The following is a 25,494-nucleotide window of genomic DNA, read 5'->3' on the forward strand; positions in this document are numbered from 1 at the left end:
TTGTGGGAGATCATACTTTAAATGTATTATGTGTACACGGCTGAAGTTGCATCCGTTGTGACCTGTAGTTCAGGTGTGGTTTTACTAATTAACTGAATCATTTATTTTCCTTTCATTAAAAACGGCACTGGAGGAAGATGACAACCACAAAATGTAACGGGATATGTTACATCGCAAACTATAAATAGCCTAAGGTCATTACAATTCAAAATTAAATAAAAATGGATTATCAAAAAATATACAGTCAACAGGTTAAACACTAATAAAGCACATGCCTCTAGTCTTTACAAGAGTGTTTTAAAATGTTTAAAACTCAAAATAACTTTTAATACATTAAAATTAAATAAGCAGTATAAGGACCAAGCAGCCCACAATTGTTTATAATTTATGTTACACATAATATATAATATAGTGTAACATCATATAGTATAGAAAGTTGAAAATCCACAAATATACAAGTCAACATATTGTGCAGCCCTATACATATCTACACAGAAATAAATCCCACTGAGTTAAATAGGGGGTTGAAACCTAAATCCAGTCCAACACAAAATCAACAAAATAATGCACTGCAATATATATATATATTTAAAATTAAAGGAAAAAAGCCACCGTAATATAAAACGCTAATGCCCTATCTTCTTCTTTTCTTTCGAATAGAAAGGTTTCAATCCATTTATTAAAGGGAAATATGAAAGGGTCCTAGTACACAGACGTCTTTGGGAAGAAAGGACGTGATTTAGAGGCTACAACCGAAAAGGTCCGACCACTGCCTCTGCTGCAGAAATACACCTGCGCCCCCATAAAATGATAAGGATAAATCCCTAAATCTAGAAGAGGAGCGTGTCAGGAAGAGAGAATCTGTACTAAACTTCTTGCGAAACTAGGCTTTGTTTTTGGTTTTTACTTGTGAAGGGATTTATTTTGTGTGTTTTTCAAGAGGGAGCCCTCAAAGACGTCCAGGCTGAAGTACCGCCAGATACCTCAACAGTGAGGCCTTCGCAAGGCTGAAAGAGCCAGGCGACCAGCGAGCCTCCTTTGTCTGCAAAAGAACTACAAAAAGCGGGAATCGTCCGCTCTTTTTTTTAAGCGCTGGATTCCTTCCCTCTCTCCCCCCCTCACCTCCTCCCCCGCCTAACCCTACCGGCGCGCCATGGCTTTCCCAGCCGTGCGGATTGGCCGGGGCTCTCCTCGGGCACTGATTGGCCGCGGGGGCCCTCCGCCTGCTCCCGCCTCCTGGCGCCGATAGAGTCTCCGGCCTGCCTCTCCGAAACGCCTCCCCCGGATTGGACGCCGGGGAGCAGTCCCTGGAAACAGTTCCGGGAAACCCCTCGCGTTGCCGGGGTCGCTCCCGCCGTCCATGAGGGGAGGGAAGAGGAGGAGCGCGCGCCATTTGCAGCCGCTGCCTCCAAGCCGCGCCGCGCAGGTCCCGCTCCGGTGAGTCTGTCCGCCAAGGCCCGCCTGGCCGAGGAACCGGTAACCGGGGGGAGAGAAGGGATGTTGGCAGGGTGGGAGAGAGGAGTGCGCGCTCTCGTAGTTGGCGGCGGCGCGCGCGGGGGGGTGGGGAGAGAGAGATGCCCAGGCCCGCGCTCTCCGAGGCGCCTTTTGTGGCCGCGGCGCGCCTGGCGGGATGCGTCTGGGCGGCGCAGGCCCCGCGCCGTCGACGTGGGGGCGGGGAAGGTAGGCCCGGCTGTGTGCGACCCCCTCCCCCTCCAGAGGCGCCTCCTCAGCTGAGTGCGGAGGGCCCTGATCCGCCGCATTCCGGGAGAGGGAGAATGGGAAAAGGAAGGAGGCCTAACCCCGTTATCATGACCTGGGATGGGGAGGAAGGAAGAAGGTGTGTGGGCGTTTAAAACCAATGCGGCGATTCCTTTTTGAGCGCCTGGCGTGTTTGCAGGGGGTTTCCATTCCCTTAGAAATGGAAATTATTATTATTCTTATTATTCCTGCCTTTCCCCCTCCTCCGGTTTGCGAATTGCCGCCTTGAATGTCGTGGTCCCTAAGGGGTGTTTGCTTGGAGAGTTGAGGCAGGCGGGTATAATATTTCTCTCGGATAAGCCTTAGGCACCTTTTGAAATCCGGGAATGAGTCCCATTGGAAGCCGGCAGGGCTTTTTAAAGTTGCGGGCGAAGCTGTAACTCGGGGATCGAGCTGCAGGGCTGCATTCCTGTGCATCGCCGGCCTGCGGGAACACAGCACGGTTTTTAGCTTCCGAGCATATGTGCCTTGAGTTACTGTCCTTAAAAACAAAACAAAAAAACCACCCATCCGCCAAATGTTCCTTTTCCTAAGGGGAGCCTGGATTCATCCCCATTTTTTATTTTTGCAAATGGAGCATATCCCTGCCCCGCCTACAAGTACCATTTGATTTGAAACTTATCACAGTGCTTTTTCGTGGCGCTGTCAGAATCAGATTTGGTTGTGGTAAGGGTTCTTTGTTCTTTGTGAAAGACAGTGATTAATTGGGAATTCTGGTTGGTGAGAATACCATAGGAGCTGTTGACAGCTGCTGATACTTGTTTAACTTTGATGGTAGAGGAAATGGGGTGGAATGTTTTAACTGTAACAGTACCACACTTGTGAAGTTACTGTATTTGTAGCACCATCCATGCGACCTGTAGGCTAGCTAAATTCTTTCTGCAGCATGTGCTATTTTCAGGAATTACTTCAATGTCTTGTTTAGGTATATTAGGTATATGGTCCATCCTGAGTGTGTGTGATAATACTTGGTTTACTCTGCCGGGGACTTGTAATTGTAGGAATATATACCTATTTTACATAAGCAGAGACAGTGTAGAGTTTATTGTGAGTTTGTGGTGACATGTAGAATCATTGGAGAGCTATGGCTTTCATTTTTAAGTTCAGAAAATAATTGGGTTATTTCTGAAACTCTCATTGAAATCTTGATGTGAGTTAGAAGGGATTTAAAAACTCCACATACAAAGATTGCAGCTGTGCTGTGTTGTTAGCTTGTAAAAACATAGTAACTTGCTATGGAGTGGGGAAACTTGCTGAATAACTTTTCAGTTACAAAAAAATATACACAAATAATTTTGATGTAGTTTGCTAAACAGTAGTCTGTAACATTTTTGTCATAGCATTTTGTCATACCTATATCCTCTTTCAGAAGTTGTATTAGGATGTCAGTAGTACTGCAGTGGTTTAAGTTATAATTTAGCTTCTATTATAGATCAGTATCTGTGGCTACAATCCTGCAACTCTGTACTGACTCACTTTCCTGGGAATAAGCCCCATTAAACTCAGTGGGACTTGCTTCTTTATAGAATTGCACTATACATGTCTCTCATTTCTCAAATTTCAGTAGACTCTAGTGGGCTACTCTGGTAACAATAAATCTATTTTGCTTATTTACCTTCTCTTGAAGTAGGATATAAAATTCCAGTGTAAGAACAATGTTGTCCGTTGGTTGTGTGCCTATTTTAATTGATTTTAACTATTGATCAAACTTTAGGATAACTTACTGTATTAAGATTTTTGCTTGGTATAAAAATAGAAACACTAAAATAGAATAAACCTCACATTACTCTAGTGTAAAATGTTGTTCTATAATCTTAGAATAAGTTTATTTCTTGAGTCATAGTCATGTCAGGAAGCAACAGAGCTGATTAGGGTCACAATTAAGGAACCAACCCATGGTGAATACAGTGGGACTTGAGTGCAAACAAGCTTAGGATTGTTTTGGATGTGCCCTGCATTACTGTGTCTGTAAGCCCTGTTCCTACACCAGTGCAATGAACTTGGGCAGCCCAGTTCAACACATAGCACTATAAAGCTTTGCAGCAGTTCCAAGTGGATAACAGTGTGTATAGGAGGCATAAAGTTAGTTGGCCCTCCTGCATAGGATGCTGGAATTGGGACCCTAACTGGCACTAGTGCAAGGCTACACTTTTGAAATGTGAATGAGAACTAAATGCATAAGACTAATATCCAAGTGCAGGGGCCCATAGGATAAGCAGCACATATACTCTATTCTGCACATAAGAATTTACAACATTCATGGTCAAAAGAAGATTCTTCAGTATGTCTCATACAGCTGCCCTGTCCTGCTGTCATTCCACAAATCTTTGGTCTAACACATTGGAGCAGGTTGCTAGAACATAGAATAGGGTAGCAAATATATCTCACAGGGGCATTACAAAAGCCACAGGTGCATTGACAGAATATCAGCCAAGTACTAGTGCAAAGGAATCTTGCATGGTAAAAGGGTAAAGTACCCCTGGATGGTTGTCCAGTCAAATTTGACTATGAGGTGTGGCACTCACCTCTGCTTTCAGGCCGAGGGAGCTGGTGTTTGTCCGCAGACAGCTTTTCCAGGTCATCTGGCCAGAATGACAAAACTGCTTCTGGTGCACCGTGCACAGAACACCATGACAAGTGCAAGAGTGCATGGAAACGCCGTTTGCCTTTCTGCCGCAGCAGTACCTACTCACATTGATATGCTTTTGAACTGCCGGGTTGGCAGGAGCTGGGATAAAGCAGCAGGACCTCACCCCACTTTACACCCCAGCCTGGACTCGGTGGTTTAGACCACAGTGCTACCCCCTGTCCCTGCTCTTGCATGGAGTGATGGCTGGAGCATAAGATGCAGGTTATTTTGCCTAGGTGAAAGCAAAAAAGTAGTGTTTGGGAAGAGCCCGCAAATGAGGGGCTTTGTTAGCCAGCCATTATTTATGGTCACCTCCAACTCTGGCCCCACCCCTACCCCTCTGCACAGAGTGTCTATATGTGTGTGCTCCATCTCTGACACTACACAGTGTCATGCAGTGTAAGAGACTGAGCTTGGACTAAGGTTAATAGGTGGGAGGGTCTCACCCTTGATTTCACACTGTTCCTTAGAGGCATTCTGAGTGCCTTTAGCCTGAGTTCCAGACTTGGGGCAGCAGGAGGTAGGGTAAGTCTCTTTATCTTGCTTTGGAAGTTTAGTGACTCGAAAGCGCAATGTGAAGTCAGAGTCTAGGGAAGATGGGTGGTTGCCATGGTAACTGTGATGAGTGAATCTGTGGACCTCTGAGCATAGCATCAGGCTTTTAGTTATATGCATTGCTGTATTTGCAGCAACCTGTGCTTGGTGGTGGTAGTAGTAATATTAGAGCAGAAGGCCGAGAAGAATAGCCTGGTAAATACCCAGTTTCTGTAATTATTTGTGTAACGAGTTAGTTTAGTTTTTAAGTTTGCCATAGCTGGGTATATTCAGAAGAAATTTTATGCCTTTTATGGAAAGGCAGAACAGAAGCTTGATAAATGTGTGAGGAAAATTCTTAACTAATTGTATTGGATCATAAACTGTGTTATTGAATTTTTTTTATCTGCATTTGTAAATTCAGTGTGAATGAGTCCATTATAGTGAGTTGTGAAGGTAAAACTCAAAAACAGTAGTAGTACTGGATCATGTGAATTTGTTGATGGGTTTCGATTGCACAGGGACTGTTAGTTTATTTTTTGTTCTTCCCATCTTTCTACAGAAGGTCAGGGTGTCTTAACAGCAACTATAAAAAACAAACACGATAAAGCAATTTAAATCATCAGCTGTCTATATGAAGAACTATAATGCCATGTAGTGAAAAATAAACAGTATTTTACAGTAAAGATTTAGGCTCCATACCAACTGTGTTCCAAAAGCCTAGACATAAATGTTTTCATGGTGCCTGAATGTTATCAGCATGGGCCGGGGGGGGGGGTACAATCACATTTCCTCCAGAAAGGATTTCCCTGGTCCCAAAAGATTACTTCATGTCAAAGCTTGTATGCAGTTCTTCCACAGCTGCATGCAGAATAGAACGTTAAAATATGCAGACAAATCTTGAGTTTTGCTTGTTCTGACATTCTGCTTATACTGTATATATACATGAATATTTGTTAAGTAATTTGTGTAACAAACTGAACTGTGGTGAAGGTGTCATTTCCTTGGGATTGATATATTGTTGTTTTTTAATAGGTTATTTAGTACACTTACCTTCCTTCTCTTGTGACACTTAAAAGTCAGCATACATAGGATTCCCATGGAGTCTCTCATCCATCCACTGATCCAACCCAGACTTGTTTAGCTTCAGCAAGGTTACTGCTTTGCTAATAAAGCTGTATTAGCATATTTCTAATAATGCTAATAGCTAAGTAGTTCTATAAAATATGAACCAACCAGCCCCTCCCCATAAACACTCTAGACACTGATTCCTTGTGGAATCCACACCTGTCTGCAGAAAAGCGAAGCTCTGTCCAGGAGGGCGAAGTTTCTTTTTCATTGTGCTACCACCTCTGAAGACAAATTAGAATGGCCTTGAAGTATTTTCTAGGAATTCTATGTACATAGGGTAACTAGACTTATCTGTAAATATCTTAATCAACCAATCATCTTTTTATCACTAAAACATCGATAGACATGCTTGTGTCTTCTGTATTCTTTTTCAAGCCCTTGAGAGATGTACTGAAGTGCATTGAGAATCTTTATAAATGTCAGCTATATGAACATTCTCTTGGAGGAGAATGCTTTGAAATGACAGTATTTAGAATAAGAAGTAAAGGTGGTGTTAATTTTTGTTCGGGTGCTACATATCCCCATATCCCTCAAGTTGTCTTTGCTTTGGTAGTGTTGGCATTTCATTGTTGGAGATAATCAAGCCCAAGTTCCTGTGATCAGGCGAAGGGTCCCGTCTGCACTTTCTATTTAAAGCAGTATTATATCACTTTAAATAGTCATGGCTTCCTCCAAAGAATCCTGGGAAGTGTACGTTGTTAAGGATGCTGAGAGTTGTTAGTACACTTCTATTCCCTTTAAAGAGCCACAATTCACAGAGTTCTATGGGAAGAGAGGATGACTGGAGGTTGGAACTCTGTGATGGTACCAGGGGGGGTCTCCTAAGTACTCTCAGCACCCTTAATAAATTAGGAGTCTTAGGGTGAAGATGCTGTTTTTAGTGGTCTGATGCTGTTTTAAATATACAGTGGATCCTCTGGATACGGATTTAATTTGTTCCGGGGGTCTGCGCACCTCGAAAAATCCGTAACTAGAGGCACCGCTTCTGCGCATGCGCATGGCGTGATAGAGCGCTTCCACGCATGCGCGAGTGGCGAAACCCGGAAAAATACTTCCAGGTTTGCCACTTTCGCAACCCGAAGATTACATATCCAAAGAGGTACGTAACTTAAGGGTTCACTGTATAGTGCAGATGAGGTATCTAGAAACAATGAATCTCCCAAAATGGGTTACATTTGTCCCACTAGCCTTTGCTTGGATACAATTTTCATTAGAAAAATGGCTTTGTGTGTGGCGGACCTACTTTTTTCGGTGTTGTGTTCCCCGCAAAGGAAGTAACACGTGACAAAGCAGAACTGGAACCCATAAAATGCTGCATGTAGTGTGGATGTAACACTTCTAAACATGCTTTCACTTGAGGGGGGGGGGAATGAGGTTTAATATAACCAGACTAACCACTGAGAAATTCTTTGGGGAAAACTTGTAGCATCATAATCCCGTGTTCAGGGTGCAGTATTTGCTAAGAAGCAACTGGTCTTAATTCTTTGTGGGGTTTTGTCTCTTCATGCACCACTGCTGCTTTTCATGTAAGTGCAGAGGTATTAAGGAGCAACCTCAATAAACTAGAAGGCCTCAGTTTTGTGGATCACCAAAACAGTTTTGTTCAGCTTGAAAGCTTTTTGTGCTTTTGGTCTTAAAGCAGGACATGTGCTCAAAAACACGCAGTAGCAAAAACTTCAGGGGTTTTATACAGTCTGTAGTAGAAAGGAGTGTGGTGGCATCTGCTACAAAAATGAAATAGTGTACCAGTTATTCTGCACAAGCTACAGTAAGGTCATAGCCCATTAAAGTACTCATTGACCTTTAACTAAAATGTTTTGATGGCAAAACTTTTCTGGAGTGGGACATCTTTTGTCTTGCTTTTGATACATTAATTGTATTGCATGCTTTTAATTGGATGATTATCTTAAAGTTGTATCTAGTATTTGAAGGACTAGTTTTAGTGTTCTGCACTTAAAACATTTTTAAAAAATCTTTGTTTCATATGTCTTACTGAGTTTTCTGGTGAAATCAAGATTGCTTTGCCTCTGCTAATATGGCACTGTCAACCAGCCCTCTTCCTTAAGTAGTTGTTTATATCACCTGTGCTGTCCTGCCTGAATATTAAGCACCAGTTTGTAATCAGACACATAAAATAAGTTGGCAAAATACCTCAGTATTTGTTTGAGAAGATAGTGCTACTTTTTTTTATTCATATCTCTGCAGTCTTCTTATTGACTTTCGCATCAAGTCTTTCTCACTGATATGGAAAATTGAAGGTGCTGCCTTTCGTTTAAAACTTTCATTTAAACTCTAATATCTGGAATAACATGCTGTGCTATGATATGCAGAATTTAATACAAGTTCATCTTGCTGGTATGTGACATGCAATTCGTTTATCGATTGTTCCACTTGTGCAAAACCTAATGTGGCATGTTGTTTTTTATTTTATTTTTAAAAGTGTTCTGGCAACTAGTGTACATTAAAGCAGCATGGCTTCTCTTATGTAACAGGATTTGAAGGAAGGTATGGAAATAAGCCAGAAAACTATGGGAAAGATGGAAAGCAAGTATTGACATTTGCATATTAAGCTGCCCTGTAGGCCTCTGTATTAAGCACATTGACTTAAAATCTTTTTGAGACCAGGGTAATAATGGCAGATGTTCATGCATTTCAGTATACTCCCCACCACTAAGATCACAGAAATTAATGCCAAAATCAAAATTAGATCTGATGTACATGAAGTGCTTAAAATTGTGCGCTATTCCATGTACATGTTCCACAGTATTTAGAACTGTACTTATTTAATGTAGGTGAGCTGCATTCTAAAGGCTTTAAATAATAGGTTTAATTCAAGTCACTTGCAGCATGTTTACAAATTAGTTTAGATAAATGCATTGTCCTACAAATTAGTTATTTCTGGCTTTATGTAATATAGCTCCTGAATTTTTTCCAGCAGCATAATAAAATGGCTAATCAGGTGAATGGTAATGCGGTACAGTTAAAAGAAGAGGAAGAACCAATGGATACTTCCAGTGTAACTCACACAGAACACTACAAGACACTGATAGAGGCAGGCCTCCCACAGAAGGTGGCAGAGAGACTTGATGAAATATTTCAGACAGGTATAATATGCATTTCTTGTTTCTGATTGGTTATGAAAGTGAAGGCAAACGATTTTCAAATTTTTAGGTTTTAAAGTTGAAAAAATTTACTTGTGTTTTGTACTGTGTAGCTTTGAATGTACAGCTGCTTTCACTTCTTTGAGGTCAAATTGGGTTTGACATGTTGACAGTATCTTAGGTCATCAGGGCACTTAACTGTTTCATAGACACAAGTAAAAGTGGACATTCCAGCTTACTGAATTATAAGTTTCCTCTATAAAATAATCATTTGTTTCTACCTTTCTACCATCACCAATTTATAGTTACTGTGTTAAACACTTAATATTTCAATAGGTGCTTGGCTTATTGAGGGAAATAGCTTGCTTGCTTGACTTAGGGCTACGTTTGAATTCCAGTCTGTAAGTGAATTTCATGTTTGTCCAGCTCCTAGTGAATATTTCAGTCCATATCAGTAATTACACTGATGTGTTCAGATTAATAATTATATTTGAATTATGTTTATCTTGCATGGAGCAAGTGGCTTATTGTGTATTCTAAAGAGAGAGAGAGAACACATGTTCTGCTTAGGAAACACATATTTTTTGGGGTGTGAAATAGAAACTTCCTCTTCCTCTTTAGTATGCGTGTTGTGAATATATTTAGAAATATAAATGGAACTGCTTCATGCCCTTATCTCAAATATTTCAGTGGCAAGATCTGCTTTATCTTTCCCCCCTAAAATACTCCAAAAGTTATGTAAGTTTAAGGCAGTTCAAAACAATACCATATCTGTCTTCTTTATGTTGATATTTTGACTCATGTGGCTGATCTGTCTTGAATGACAGTCCCAATGAGTGCCTGCCAGATAGTTTTTATTTCCTTAGAGAGACACTTCTCTAAGGCGGTGCTATATGATGATGTACACTTAGTGGCTTGAGTGTAGGTGTCTGAGAAATGCATGTACAGGATTTTAGAATGTGTTGCAACTGAGGTTGTGTCATGAGGAGTTTGACATTTATCTAAACTTGTTAAAACATTTTACTACCTAGTATTCAACAATATTTGTACAACTATCTTCATGGTTAAACTTGCCCCACTGGTGTCCGTTAGTAGTGTTCACTACAACTAATTTTATAATTAAACTTGGGGCTGAACTTCATTACTTTTAAAACCTCTGCTGAGCTTTGTCCCAGTACAAAATATGCCTTCCAAAATGCAGGATCAATTCTGAAATGCAGTCTTTGTGCACTGCTATTCTGTGTGATAGAGAAGAAAGATGTTTTCAGTGCTCTTTAAAATCCTGAAGTATTCAAAACACTCTGGATAGCTATTGGAAGTTGGTACAAATATCTCAGCACCTTACCATTTAATACTGATGGAATTAGAATTTTTCTACATTTTTCATAAACTTCTATTAACTTTAATGTAAAAGAAAGTACTTTATGCTTCAGAACTGGTCCTACTGTATGTGGGTCTGCACCTGTAAGCTTAATATTAGTGTACTTGATGTACATAACAGGGCTTGAAATAATGTCACTGGCTGGAAAGTTGTGGCAAAATGGTATTTATCTGTAGTAAAAAACATTTATTGTAATCTCCTTTTTATAGAAATGGGGATAATTTTTCACTTTAGTTTTTTTTGAAGGGGAGAAGTTGGTTTTATAGGTTGCTCGAATAGCTGCTGTAGCACAACTGTTGTTAGATTATGTAGTGTTTATGCATCGTTTGTAATGGCTCCATCTTAAAGAAATATCCTAAAAGGGAATGTGAGCCAGAGTTCATTGTTTCAAACCCTGATATGTAGTGTTGCTTTGCGCAGCAGAATATCCACACAGTTCCTCAAACAATTTTGTTTCTGGATATAACTTTTTAGTTTGCCGTAGTTACCTTGATGTACTGAGCTCAAATTACTTCAAATTTAGCAAAATAAAATAGTGTTTTTGAATGAAATTGCCTCTGTATAATTAAATGGGAATCTGTAACTTTTTTCTATTTTTAATTTTTTAGGATTGGTAGCTTATGTTGATCTTGATGAGAGAGCAATAGATGCTCTTAGAGAATTTAACGAAGAAGGAGCCCTCTCTGTATTACAGCAGTTTAAGGAAAGTGACCTGTCGCATGTACAGGTAAGGTAAGAGCTCCTGTGGTGTGAAGAAATAGGTTCACAAATGTAGCATTCTTTCTAACATGACTATAACAAGCACCAAAAAGGTTGTCATCCTTTTTTTTTGAACTCTTCTGCACTGTGTCTTTTTGACAACCTTACCCCTCAAACACTGCATTTAGGCTGGAATCCTAGGTTTCCTTAGTTGGAAGGAAATCCCATTCAACTCTGGGGCTTACTGCTGAGTAGACATGTATAGGGCTGCACTGTTAAAGTCTAGAGTTGCATGCGTGTAAAAAGACTCTCATATTCAGAGTCCTTGGCCTGATGTGGTGTTCAATGGAGTGGTTGTTTGTGTTAAATAAATTGTACAAAGTGATTTATTTTTTTTAAAGCACTCTACTTAGTTCTGTCAAAAGTTGCAGCAGTTGAGTGTTATGCAAGGTTCAATGGCTTCAGGTTTCTTTTTATGCCTTCCTCTTGAATGGTGTCATAAATTGTATCTGCAGAACAAAAGTGCATTTTTATGTGGAGTTATGAAGACTTACAGACAGAGAGAGAAACAAGGAAGCAAAGTACAAGAATCAACAAAGGGGCCAGATGAAGCAAAAATTAAGGTAATGTATACATATGCTGAGTGTACAGAGCAACAGATAAAGGTTCTTCTGAACTTCTATGTGGATATTTCTGTATTTAAGTAATTAATTGCATTGTTCTGATGTTGCTTTAAGGACTTGTACTGGAGGAAAGAATCGTATTGAGGGGGTCAGGCTTGTATGACATTAAATAGTTAAAATCACGAGTGTTGCAAATGCGTAATAGCAAAAGAGCCCTATCTATATATAGGAGAGAAATGTGCCTCCATTATTATAATTATTATATATTTATTAATTTATACCCCACCCTTTTCCCTGACAGGGACTCGATGGCTGCTTCTTTCCTCAATCACTTTAGCATGTGCAAGCTACCTCTTTCTCCTGGGAGAAAGAGGCAGCCCTCCCCCACCTGTCCATGCAAAGGCGGCAGCGGCTGATGCAGGCGCACAGACGGAGCATTTATGAGCCTTCCTCAGTTGCCTTAGAATGGGTGGGAGCTGGAGGAGGAGGTGACTTCGCCCTGTTCCTTGCATGGTTGGGTTCCTTCCTCCATGCGCCGTGCACTGGAAGAGGTGGCTGCGGTTTTGGAAGAGGCAGAAGCTGTGCACAGTGACACTAATTGTCTCTGTGGCCAGCAACTGCCTGCCTCCTCCCCTTCTTCTTTCCAGCATCGTAATATACCACCATATCACAATGTTTAGCTGTCGGTGTATTACGACGATGGCAAGCAGGTATTACCCAGCCCTAGTCATTAATTTCAGTAAGCTTACTCTGAGTAGTACTTAGTTGGATACAACGCCTAGTCTGTGGTCCCAATAAGCAGCAAGAGGAAGAGCACTTCATTTAGCTGGGTGCAGCACCAAGTTGTTCGCGTGGCGACACAAGAATGGTCCTTCTCTGCAGTGGTTCCCTGTCTATGGAATGCTCTCCCCAGGGAAGATCGCTTGGCGCCTTCATTATGCACCTTTAGGTGTCAGGCAAAAATGTTCCTTTTTAACCAGGCCTGAGAGCCAGCATGGTGTAGTGGTTAAGAGCAGTAGACTTGTAATCTGGTGAACCGGGTTTGCTTCCCCGCTCCTCCACATGCAGCTGCTGGGTGACCTTGGGCTAGTCACACTTCTCTGAAGTCTCTCAGCCTCACTCACCTCACAGAGTGTTTGTTGTGGGGGAAGAAGGGAAAGAAGATTGTTAGCCACTTTGAGACTCCTTCAGGTAGTGATAAAGCAAGGATATCAAATCCAGACTCTTCTTTGGTTGAGCTTACTGACACCCAACACCCTTTTAGAATGTGGCCTTTTTGTGGGGGGTTATTGGGTTACTGCTTTTTATATGTTGTGGTCTTGTTGTGAACTGCCCTGAGACCTCGGAGTATAGGGTGGTGTATAGGATAGATACATACATACATACATTCATACATAGAATATGCAAGAGGTTCTGTGGATGGGGCTCTTTCTGGTTTGTTTTTCTGTCTTGGTAAAGAATGTGTTGTTGAATGCCACTTGTGTGATGAAAACATCTGCTTCTAATTCTTCATCCTTTATTCAGGCTTTGCTAGAGAGGACTGGTTATACTTTGGACGTGACTACAGGCCAGCGGAAGTATGGTGGCCCCCCTCCAGATACGGTCTACTCAGGATCCCAGCCTGGCATCGGCACAGAGGTTTGTATGTACATACTGCTGCACATAAATTGCAGATACATAAAGATTGTCCTTACCTAACAATGGTTGCCTATTTCATCTAATAAGACTTAAAAACTAATTATTTAGTTTTAGCTATAATGAAAATAATTGTTAAGCTGAGTTTTCTAACCAGATTTTGACAGGAAACACTTTGAAAAGCCTGTCTTTTAACTGCAGTAATATTCAGAGCTGTTGTTCATTTGGCTAACTTGTGGCCCTCCAGGTGTAATAGAAAACAGTGGTTTACTCACTGCAGCTTTGAGCTACGGTAAGCAATGAGCTCACATACTCTTCATCGCACCCCCCCTGCAAATAGGAGATTGAAACTTCTGCTTTCATTTTTAAACTAGCCTTGGTGCCCCGTGACAGCCCAACTTGGAACTGTGGTTTGTTTAAACTAGGGTTAGTGACAGCAAGTCAGGATCAAATTAGGTTTCAAATCCTGATTTGTTCACAAAGCAGGTGGGGAACAAATGCGGTCATTTGCCTCTCTTTTTCCAGCCCATAGGACTCTCCCCAGGCCACACCTCTCCCTGACCGTGTTCCATGCCCTCCCAAGTGTTTTTGCCTAGCTGGAATGAGTCCTTGAACTATGATAATTCCTCTTGTTTCCCTGGATGGGAATGGAGAAATGTGTGTGTAGAAACCTCTGACTTTTACCTGACTGGAATGTAGTCTATTGTGAAGGTAAGAGTCCCATCAGTTGGACTGCCCCTATTGGCTCCTGGCCTCACCCACTTGAAAAGGTTGCTCAGAAAGGAATGTGACCCTCTGACTGAAAATGGTTCCCACCGCTGGGTTAAATGACCAGAGTTCCACAAATTCGCCATCACAGGGAACTGCGGCTAGTTTAAAATTGAAAACAGAAGCTTTTGCTGTCCTTTTGGGTGGGAAGGAGGGGAAGTGCATAAGCCCAAGGTTGTGTAGTGGGAAACCATTGTTCCCTGTTACATGTGAACTGAGCCAGTATTTGTGTTGTGTGCAGTGATTAAAGAAAGGGTATTCCTAAAGTAGCTCTAGGTAGTGGCCCATGTGCTTAGAGCAGGAGCTTCTCTGTTCTGAGTGTTTGAAAAGGAAGATCAACCATTTTGAAATATCACCTCACACAAATCTATTGCGTTTTTCTTAATTGAATTAAGAATTTTTTAAATGTCATTTACTAACAAACAAAATATTTTTTTTCTTTTCCTCACCAGGTTTTTGTTGGTAAAATTCCTAGGGATTTGTATGAAGATGAATTGGTACCACTATTCGAGAAGGCAGGCCCAATTTGGGACCTGCGGCTCATGATGGATCCCCTCTCTGGCCAGAACAGAGGCTACGCTTTCATCACTTTCTGTAGTAAAGATGCAGCACAAGAAGCAGTCAAATTGGTAATTATTATGCTATGCCATATATCTTGGAGGATGGAATGACTTCGCTGTGGTCACAAACTAACTCATAGATACTTTCTTTGCAGGTGGGCTCCCATAGTATTCTAGATCACTCAGTCATGAGCTATAAATTAGCAGTTAGCTAGTTATAAACAACTAGTCATTAATTGCTGCTACTTAAGGCACTTCTCAATTTAACCATGCCATCTGATGTTAATAAGGAAAATTGCAGGATGAATCTGACTTGAGTTCTCCTTTTGGACCTTGGACACAGAGTTATTATTGAGACCTCCTTGATAGCTCTTTTTCAGCCCAGGTAAATTTTAGTTGAAAACATGAAATAGTAAGGCATCTGCAAAGGCTTGGTTAACATTTTTTGAATTATTTACAGTTGTAGGTAAGGATGCTTGGTTCCTCACTGAAGCTCCTAAAGTTTGATAGAAAAGGGACAAAATGATGGATAAAACTGGCTAAAAAGGGGCAAGGGAAAATTAACTGATAGTTAATTTTCTGAGTACAGAGAAGTTTTCCAAGTACAGAGAAGGGTCCCCAAGGATCTGTAATTGATGGTATTTATCTTTCATAAATTAACTGGAGGCACAGTTAATTGGTGAGTTAGCTAAGTGTGCAGATAATAGCAAATTAGGATTTTACCAATCAGGCACTAACACAATCCTAAACTAGTCTACTCACAAGTAAGTTCCTTTGAGTTCAGTAGGACTTACTCTCAGTAGGACCTACTCTCAAGTAAGTACCAATTGGATTGTTCCATAAAAAGCTCTCTTCAAACAGAGCAGAAGCTGAAATGCTATGTAAGAGCATCTTGAGTGATGTACTGAGTGGGTAAATGGGAATACTAACTTTGCTGATACACTAATGGATTGTAAATTGTTGGTAACAGCCTAAAAAAAACCTTCTTAAGGAGAAAGCTTACTGAAAATATTAGTGTGTACCAGCAGCGATAAAGGAAAATTCACACTTGGGAAATGGATTGAAAATAAAATGGAAGTATAATAGTGATGACTTTATATAAGTTCTGGGGTGTTCACTGTCATAAAAATCTCCCGAGTCCAGGCTGCTTGATCTGAAAAAGGATGTTTTATCGATAGTGAAGTAACAGTAGATGATGTGCTTAGGAATGGAGTGTCTTCCTTTTGAAGATAACCTTCAGAGCTACATTACAGTGAATTGTACTAACATGCACAGCTCTTTAATAGAGACATTTATGAATAACAATGACTACAATAGCTAAGAATCTAATCTCCATGTTCAGAATCAGTGTACCCTTGAGTACCAGGTACTGGGATGAAACAGGAGATTTGTGCATGTGAGCTTCTCAGACATCTAGCCTGAAGTTTGTGAGGCTGGATTTAGCATTCTAAACCTGAGAAGTCTCCTTAGACAGTGTATTTTGAGCTGGCAAACGCCTATTATTGGGAAATGAGCTAGATTACTGGAAACCTTAAATCTTTCCAAAGTGGGATGCAGGTATGATGCTTTTTTTGTAGTAGATAGCATTTTATTTTGAGATCTTCCCCACTGGAGCAGGTGGAGAGTTTGTTGATCTGTGTACCATTAAATTGGAACTTTAAGATGAGTGTTCAGCTTAACGTTCTTTTCAGTGTGACAACTATGAAATCCGTCCTGGTAAACACCTTGGCGTATGCATCTCTGTGGCAAACAACAGGCTGTTCGTTGGATCAATTCCAAAAAACAAGACCAAGGAAAACATACTAGAAGAGTTCAGCAAAGTTACAGGTAAGGAGTTGAGCATATGACGTGTTGTAAGGCATTAACATTTCACTCATGAAACAAGCAGACTAGTGTTGATAATAAACATGCCTGTTAAGACTCTGAATTTATTTAGTACAGTTATATCCTCTATCTTTCAGAATATAAACCCTTCTAAGGCACCACTTAAAATGCACACACCAAACAATATTAACCTATGAAACACCACCCAGTTCCTTTTCATAGGGCCTGAATGGTATCCAGCTTGAAGTGGCTGTGCAGTTAAATTGCATTTTACTTGAACTTCCAGCAGACATTTTGTAGGAATCGCAGGCACTGATTTGGACTTGGGAATTTCAGGGTGTTTGAAGTCTAATGAAAATTGATGTCTTTGAGAGGGTTGCAGGCTGGTCTTGCTTCTTTCTCTTAACCCTAGGACCACTGGTACTTATTTAAAACAAGTTTGCTTCCCCCCTTCTTTCCGCTTCCATTGGCTTAAAATAACTGAGAAGGGAGAAGGTGGCAAGGGGAGAATCTATACATTTGGGTGCCAGTGCTATCCCACTTTTAGAGGAAGTGATTTGCTGTACCAGGTGCTTCTTTGCCTTCCTGTAATGGCCAGAAGTGGTTTTGATAAGGTGGGGAAGCTTCCAAGTAGCAAAGGAGGGGTGAGAGTGTGCAAGGAGTGGGGAGTACAATATTGAACATCCAAGTTCAAATCCAGTCAGGACTGGTGTTCCCTTGAATGCATGTTGAGGTCATCTATGGTAAAAATGAGTCTCCCAGTGGCAGCAAAATGAGAATGTCAGTACCATTTGCAGGGCTGTCTTAAGCATATGCGATGCCGGGATGCAAAGATCTGCCTGGCACTCCCACCCGCCAGGTTGCCCAGTCCCAGGTGTGCAGGAGGGCGGAGCCAGCCGGCCACCTCAGCATCTCACTGGCTCGGTTGCCCCGCGAACTCGCGGTGCAGAGCCCCCTGCAGCAGAAGAGCCAGCTGTGGCACTCTGACCGACGGGCGGGCTCTTCCCCGGACTCAACTCTTGGGCCCCAGACTCTCGGCCTGGCGCCCTTGAGAGCCTGGGTGCCCCACACCCCTAGCGCCTATGGGTAAGACGGCCCTGACTATTTGGAGCGCTGCCATTTCATTGAAGAAATCTCCCTCCGCCCAGATGGCGTTAGATTTGGTAGATGGTGTCATCTTTATGGTCATTGGTGCAGACCTTGCAACCTGGGAGGCCATATAAAAGAAGAGGAATGGCAGCCCTGGATCAGATTTTGAGTGCTGGGCAAAGAAACATTACTTCTGCCATCTCCTCATGCTAGAAGTAAGTTTATGTTCAAAAGTCGATGGAGCCAGTGCCTAGAGAAGGGAGAACTTAATTGTGTGTGTATTCTGGCACTGCATCATTTGAGTGTGCTGAAGACTTGATCTGCTTATGCTGAAGCTTCTGCATTCCAGTTCGCATTTGAAGCCAGAAATAGGCTTCTGTGTTACATCCAGGTGTCTTGTTCTTACAGAGGGTTTAGTGGATGTAATCTTGTATCACCAACCTGATGATAAAAAGAAGAATCGGGGATTCTGCTTCCTGGAATACGAGGATCACAAATCAGCCGCTCAAGCTCGGCGTCGGCTGATGAGTGGGAAAGTAAAAGTCTGGGGAAACGTCGTTACCGTGGAATGGGCTGACCCTGTAGAGGAACCAGATCCAGAAGTCATGGCAAAGGTAATAGAGCAAAGGCTGTACTGCTGAAGTGACTAACTCCAGATTGGGACACAGATCCCATCCCCCAAGATCTCACAAATTTTTTGGGGGGGGGCAAGAAAAAGGAAATAAAAAAGACACTATGCTTGGGTGGGTGGACCCCAGCACCCTGATGGAGATACGAATTGCCTTCTCCCCAGTCATCGGATCAATCATTTGATGAGCCTGGAGGGGCCAATAACACATCCCCCTAAGCTGATTGGCGTGCATCAACTGAGGTGTGGGGGACAACACCCATCACTGACCTGGACACCCCAGAGGGTTTAGCCAAGAATGAACATGCAGCCCTTTGAGCCAAAAGTAGTTTGCCATTACAATAGGGTGGCCATGTCTGCAATGATACTTTGCCTTTCCCCCTACCTGGGGTGTAAGAATTACTGAAGTATACAATTCCAGGTACATCCATGCTTTTCCTCCACCTGGCAGTAGGGTTAATATACTGATGCTGGTCAATGCCATCCGTTCCCTGGGAATCTTACAAAAAATAAGCAACATGGAATTGTGCCTGTATCTCTTAAATGAAATCTTGAAAGTAAAAGTTGATGGGAGCCTAATTCAGAAGCCAACACTGAAACATGCTGTCAGTGGTCCATGTTGTTAGTTGCTGTTTCAGTTTTAGTGATAAAATTAACGCCTCTTGTGATACAGAGATAAAGCTATCTTTTCCTGGATGGTTATTTAGTGCACTCTTGCATCTGAGCAAGCATGTATTGTAAGAGTTACTGGATTTCTGAAGCTGATATCAAAATCCCACCCCCTTTTTTAACAGGTGAAAGTTTTATTTGTGAGAAACTTGGCCACTACAGTGACGGAAGAAATACTGGAGAAATCCTTTTCAGAATTTGGAAAGCTGGAAAGAGTGAAGAAATTAAAAGACTATGCTTTTGTTCATTTTGAAGATAGGGGGGCAGCGGTCAAGGTAGGTATGCACAATTTCATTATCTAGGCCAGTGGGTGGGGAACAGTCCCTGATTATGCCTGGCAAGGATCCTCTTTCAGCCTGTGAGGTCGTTTCCCCCAAGCCACGCCCACCTGCCCAGCACATGAGGTCATATATAATATTAAGTGCACTGTAGATGAAAACAAAGCTCCCAGCCAAAACTGGAGTTTGCTGTTCACTTCCCTGTTTCAGACTGCATGGGCAAAGGAAAACTCTTCATTTGATGTCGTGGTGATGCATACAGACCTACGTTATGCAGCAAAATGGTAGTTGCAGTCAGCTTCTACCTGACTTCTTCCTCCCGCTACAGCCTGTACTTCACATCTCATGCCTTTCTTGAGCCTCTTTCCTAACCTCAGGAGATGTTTTTCAGGGCATACTGGCAGGAGGAGTACAAGCATGGTATTGGATGCAATCCAACGTATATGCTTTGAACCCCCTAAAAATGCTCTATAAATGCTGAATATTGTAATTGGTTCATCTAGTCTGATGCTTTCCATTTAAATCTTCTTGCTCTCCCTCACACACACACACCCCCCCCGGTACGTTGGAAAGGTTTTACCAGTGCATTGTTCACATTGCATATGTTAAACAGCATATGCTGCCCTGTATTTAAAAAGTTCTCTCCCTCCCCCTAAAGACCCCCAATCTTTTCGTCCCGCTTCATCTTCGGTGGTACCTTGGTTCTCAAACTTAATCCGTTCTGGAAGTCTGTTCCAAAACCAAGGCGTGCTTTCCCATAGAAAGTAATGCAAAATGGATTAATCTGTTCCAGACTTTTAAAAACAACCCCTAAAACATCAATTTAACATGAGTTTTACTATATAATGAGACCATTGATCCATAAAATGAAAGCAATAAACAATGTATTGCAGTCACACAATCAAGCAGTAGCTGAACTGGGTTCCACACAGTCACAAAAACAAAGAGCCACAAAAACAAAAATGTAAAATAAAGAGCAAAAACAGACAGACCTCAGCGTAACGCTCAAAACTGAAGTGTGGCACTCAAAATGGAGCATGTTCGGCTTCTGAAATAAGTTCACAAACCAGAACACTTACCATATTTTTTGCTCTATAAGATTCACTTTTTCCCTCCTAAAAAGTAAGAGGAAATGTGTGTGCGTCTTATGGAGCGAATGCAGGCTGCACAGCTATCCCAGAAGCCAGAACAGCAAGAGGGATCACTGCTTTCGCTGCACAGCAATCCCTATTGTTGTTCTGGATTCTGAGATTCAGAATATTTTTTTTCTTGTTTTCCTCTTCCAAAAACTAGGTGCGTCTCATGGTCTGGTGCGTCTTATAGAGCGAAAAATACAGTACTTCTGGGTTTGCAGTATTTGGGTTCCAAGGCGTTTGAGAACCAAGGTACCACTGTATTTGCTTTCCAGACTTCTCCTTCTTTAAAAGCAGCTCAAGCAAGAAAAAGTGTTTCTCACTGTGAAACACAAATGGAGACTGTCTTATCTTCCTTCCAGAAAGAGTATTCAGCCTTCAGTCTAATGCCCTGTTTTAAAACAAAGCTAGTAGTAGTTCTTCATTGTTACAGAAGTCTCTCCTACACCAGAGTAGACACACAGGTGTTCTGTTCTTGTCCCAGGCAAATTTAAAGCGATTCACTTCATAAAACATTCAGTATGTAAATATGCATTGTGTTGAAATGGAATTACTTTGGACATGAGAATATCAGAATTTAGAAGAGTGGAAAGGTGGGAAATCCTGAAGGATTCTTCTCTGTAGAATGGAATTTAAACTTCTTTCCCCTTCCAAACAGGCCATGAACGAAATGAATGGAAAAGAGATAGAGGGGGAAGAAATTGAAATAGTATTAGCTAAGCCTCCAGATAAGAAAAGGAAAGAACGCCAGGCTGCCAGACAAGCCTCCAGAAGTACTGCGTGAGTGTTAACTTCATTAACTGTACTGTAGTTCAAAGACGAGAGTTTCTGTCTGATAGCAACATAGTAAAAATCTACTTTAATCTGGCATGCTGAACTCCGCTTGAACTTTTAAATTGAGAAAGCAGCATGAACTAATGCTAATGCTTTTTTCCTGCTCACTAGGTACGAAGATTATTATTACTATCCTCCACCTCGTATGCCACCTCCAATTAGAGGCCGAGGGCGTGGAGGGAGAGGCGGCTATGGCTATCCCCCAGATTACTATGGCTATGAAGATTATTATGATGATTACTATGGCTATGACTATCATGACTACCGTGGTGGCTATGAAGATCCTTACTACGGCTATGATGATGGCTATGCTATAAGAGGAAGAGGAGGAGGAAGGGGTGGGCGAGGCGCACCTCCACCACCTAGGGGGCGGGGAGCACCACCACCAAGAGGTAGAGCTGGCTATTCCCAGAGGGGGGCACCAATGGGACCACCAAGAGGAGCCAGGGGTGGGAGAGGGGGTCCTGCCCAGCAGCAGAGAGGACGTGGTGCTCGTGGAGCCAGGGGCAACCGTGGGGGCAACGTGGGAGGCAAGAGAAAGGCTGATGGGTACAACCAACCGGATTCCAAGCGCCGCCAGACCAACAACCAGCAGAACTGGGGCTCCCAACCCATCGCTCAGCAGCCGCTTCAGCAAGGTGGTGACTATGCCGGTAACTATGGTTACAATAATGACAACCAGGAATTTTATCAGGATACGTATGGGCAACAGTGGAAGTAAGACAAATAAGGAGGGCGTGGGAATATTGGAAAGATAGAATTTGGCTATAGCTCTACATCCTTCCAAAAATTAATGTTTCATCCTTCAGTAGTGATTGGCTGCCATTTGTATTGGGCTGAAGAATCACTCTATTCTGTATATACTCAAGTCTTTTATTATTTTTTTCTTTTCTCATAAATGCACTTGGACATTACTGAGCTTGCAGAATTCCCAAACACAGTTTTGGGAGACAGTGCTTTTTATCGTTTTAGGCTTCATTTTAGCAGTTTATCAGCAGGATGGGCGACACTGTTAAATCATGATTTTGCAGACCTTCTGTTTTTGGACAGTTTCATTTTTTCCTTTTTCTTTTTTGGATTTGGAATAGACTACATAGGCATATGCTGTACATAAAGTAAAGCTAGTACTTTGTCTCCGTAGTTTTAAGAAATTAAAACAAAATTAAGTTTTCTTGTATTGAAAATAACATGACTGTATGTTTTGCATTCCTAGAAGTAGGTTAACTGTGTTTTTAAATTGTTATAACTTCACACCTTTTTGAAAATCTGCCCTACAAAATTTGTTTGGCCTAAACGTCAAATCCGTGGCAATTTGTTCCTTGATGTGATTGTATTTCCAATTTCTTCTTGTTCATGTAAGATTTCAATAAAACTCAAAAATCTATTCAAAACATTACCTATTTCAAATTCAATTGTGTCCTAAAACATTTTATTGGTAATTCTTGCAAGAAACATCTTTTTTAGATATAAAAAAAAACTGCCTATGTGAGTGATCAAATTCATGCAAATTTCTTGCAATTTCCAACATCTGGCACTTGTGGCATATGAGTCAGAGCTAGGTCTAATCATAGCATCAAATTGAAATTTCATAATTGTTAATCTAATCTAGTTGCATTTAACTTTCAATTGGTTGCTTTCTTAACAGCTTCAGGTACATTTGTAAACGTGTGCAAATTGTTTTTAGTCATATGATTTTAAGTCCTGTCTGGATATATGAGAAGTTTCATGTAGGAAGGCAGTCAATAAACCTATCCTGTTTTTATGTTACTAATATGGATAACATCTAATGACTTCAACTCAATTTGATAGTGTGCAAACATAAAAACAGACAATTATGTGCTCAATTTTAATGTTTTTGTTTGCTTTGAACAAAGATATGAGAATGGTTGTAAATTCTTACAAAGTACAGTGAAAATGTAAATAAATATTTTATGCTCTAGATAACAGAATTGCTAATTTGATTATAATATTAGATTTTACATCCTTCTGAATGAATGATTTAAAGCTCAAATTTCCATTGATTTGAGATATCTTCAGAGTCTAAAGAACTTTTTGTACAAACTATTTTTGCCATATTTTTAATATTCATTTGACTCTCAATTTATGATGTTTTACCTGTTTGCATCTTTTGCACTGTGCTAAACTGCAGTGAAGTACATTTGCATTCTAGGAAATAAATTCAAAGGTCTTAAATTTACAGATCAGATTGGCCAACTTGAACATCCATAATAAATAATTAGCCCCTAATTTATGAGTTTGCCTTTGATTAGAACATAGTGAAAAATAACAAGTCATTGGGAACAAGCTGCTTGTCTGAACCTCCAATAGTATCATCTGTTTGACAGAATTACATTGTTGTGCGAACAGTGTTCGTTCTTCCTACAATTTTGTATGCTGTGAGTCAGGAAGATAATTTTCGTGGGTTTGTAGTTCTTGACTCATTGAGGAAGGAAAACCTTGTAAAAATGCCTTTTCAGTCCAGCCAGTTATTTGGGGTACTATGGTAACAGTAATTGACCATGGTTCTGATAAAAGAAAAAATCCTGTAACAATATGTCTTTGTTTTGTCTGAGTAAAGCTGCAGGATTTGTCTTGTGAAGCTTATCTGGCTCTTAGGTCTAGTAGAAGTGGCTGGCTTTCTAATACCTAAATCACAAACACACACACTCATCCAAGTGCTTGACAATCAACTCCACAGCTTAACATTATTTGGTCAAACCAAATTTGAGCCAATTTAAAATACTTGCCCATGTCCTAAAGGGCTTTAAAGTTATCCTTTATGATGGAGCATATACAAGGACTGCCAAGAGAGGTAAAAAGCAATTTTGTATTGATGTGAAAATGTCTATGTCAGAATCTAGAAAGATTTGGAAATGTAACACACACATGTGCTTGTGCATAATGAGGAATCTTGTGATGTGTTTGTTAATCTTGCCCAAATGCCAAGTCTGTAAAATTCTTATATCCAAAATGCAACTAAATTCTGGAAGTTCTTTCAAGTAGCAAATTCTGCATACAAAATTAGCCATCCTACCTGTCCGCAAACATCTGTTATAAATTCCATCTTTAAAGACAGCACTATTGTCCAGATATCTTAGTGGTATGTATACGCTATGAAGAGGACAATTGTGTTTCAAATTAAATACAGAACACAATCTAATTAGACATTCATGGCTTTAAGAAACTTTGCTTCACAAAAAAATTTAAATATAAAAAACGCACTCCAAAATATATTTTGCTTCATCTGTGCCTTGACCTTTTATTCAGCAAAGCAATTCAGAGGGACAAAAACCCTGTCACAGAAGAATATCAATCCTTTGTTCTTCAAGGTGGGGACGGAATCATGAAATGGAATTCAATATTTGATCACTCATTTATAGCAGTTGCTTCAATGTCTCTATTGATACAAAGGTGACTTGAAAAAAATAATGATGCCAGAGTTTTGGTACTTCGGAAACCTATATCAAAAGATTTCTACAAATTCCTAATTACATAGATCTAGCGTTGCATTGCAAGCCAGATTATACTTCAGAGTTACCCACTTAACAGAACCATTCCCATTTATGAAGGAAAATGTCTAAAACTTCTAGAGGTATAGTAATTGTTCTAGGCTTACAGTTCCTTCAGTAAGGTTTGTTTTTTCTAGCTGAAGATATCAATCTTCAATTGTTTAACTGTTTTAAAGCATTTTTTTCTGTTAAAATCCAAACGTATTGGAGGTATTAAGCTTAATAATCGGCTATATGAATGACCATCATTTATCAAAGCCTGATTATATTTTCACCTTGTCTGCATTTGTATGCCATTATTTGAACCTCATTTGCATTTTGAACATTAAATAACATGCTTGTAATAAGGCTATTATGAGCAAAGCAAAGAAATGTATGAAAATATTTTGATAAAAGGAGTCCAAGGGGATTCTTGGAGTCCTTATGCAAGCAAATCTTGGAACTTCAGTAGGGCTTTTTTTGCCTGGCCAAAGCATGAATTGGGTTCTTGCAGCTCCTCATATATGAGCCAGATTTTTCAAACCTTGTACATAATCCTTTGGTTTAGATTGAAATATTTGTGTGAACGAGTATTTCGTGAAATACTGAAAGTGGGCACAAATAGATTTTCTGTGGTTAAAAATGAAAGCTTGAAGCCACTAAAGTTCTGTGGGCTTTATAAGATGAGAACTCTGGGCTGTATTTCCCATTTCTCCGAAAATGGGAGCTTCT

General features: G+C 40.8%; 1 protein-coding gene across 1 annotated transcript; it reads left to right on the forward strand.

The window, feature by feature from the left end:
• The first annotated feature begins 1,345 nt into the window (after window positions 1-1,345).
• Window positions 1,346-22,667, forward strand: HNRNPR (heterogeneous nuclear ribonucleoprotein R). The gene is given in 12 exon segments (XM_081923222.1): window positions 1,346-1,411; window positions 1,414-1,437; window positions 8,988-9,156; window positions 11,143-11,261; window positions 11,749-11,856; window positions 13,381-13,494; window positions 14,712-14,888; window positions 16,511-16,646; window positions 18,141-18,346; window positions 19,155-19,304; window positions 21,099-21,220; window positions 21,386-22,667. Coding segments are annotated over 12 exon segments (1,986 nt in total). The 5' UTR covers window positions 1,346-1,360; the 3' UTR covers window positions 21,996-22,667.
• Window positions 22,668-25,494: the final 2,827 nt, after the last annotated feature.

Source organism: Podarcis melisellensis (assembly GCF_964234715.1).
Source record: "Podarcis melisellensis genome assembly, chromosome: 8".
Lineage (NCBI taxonomy): Eukaryota > Metazoa > Chordata > Lepidosauria > Squamata > Lacertidae > Podarcis > Podarcis melisellensis.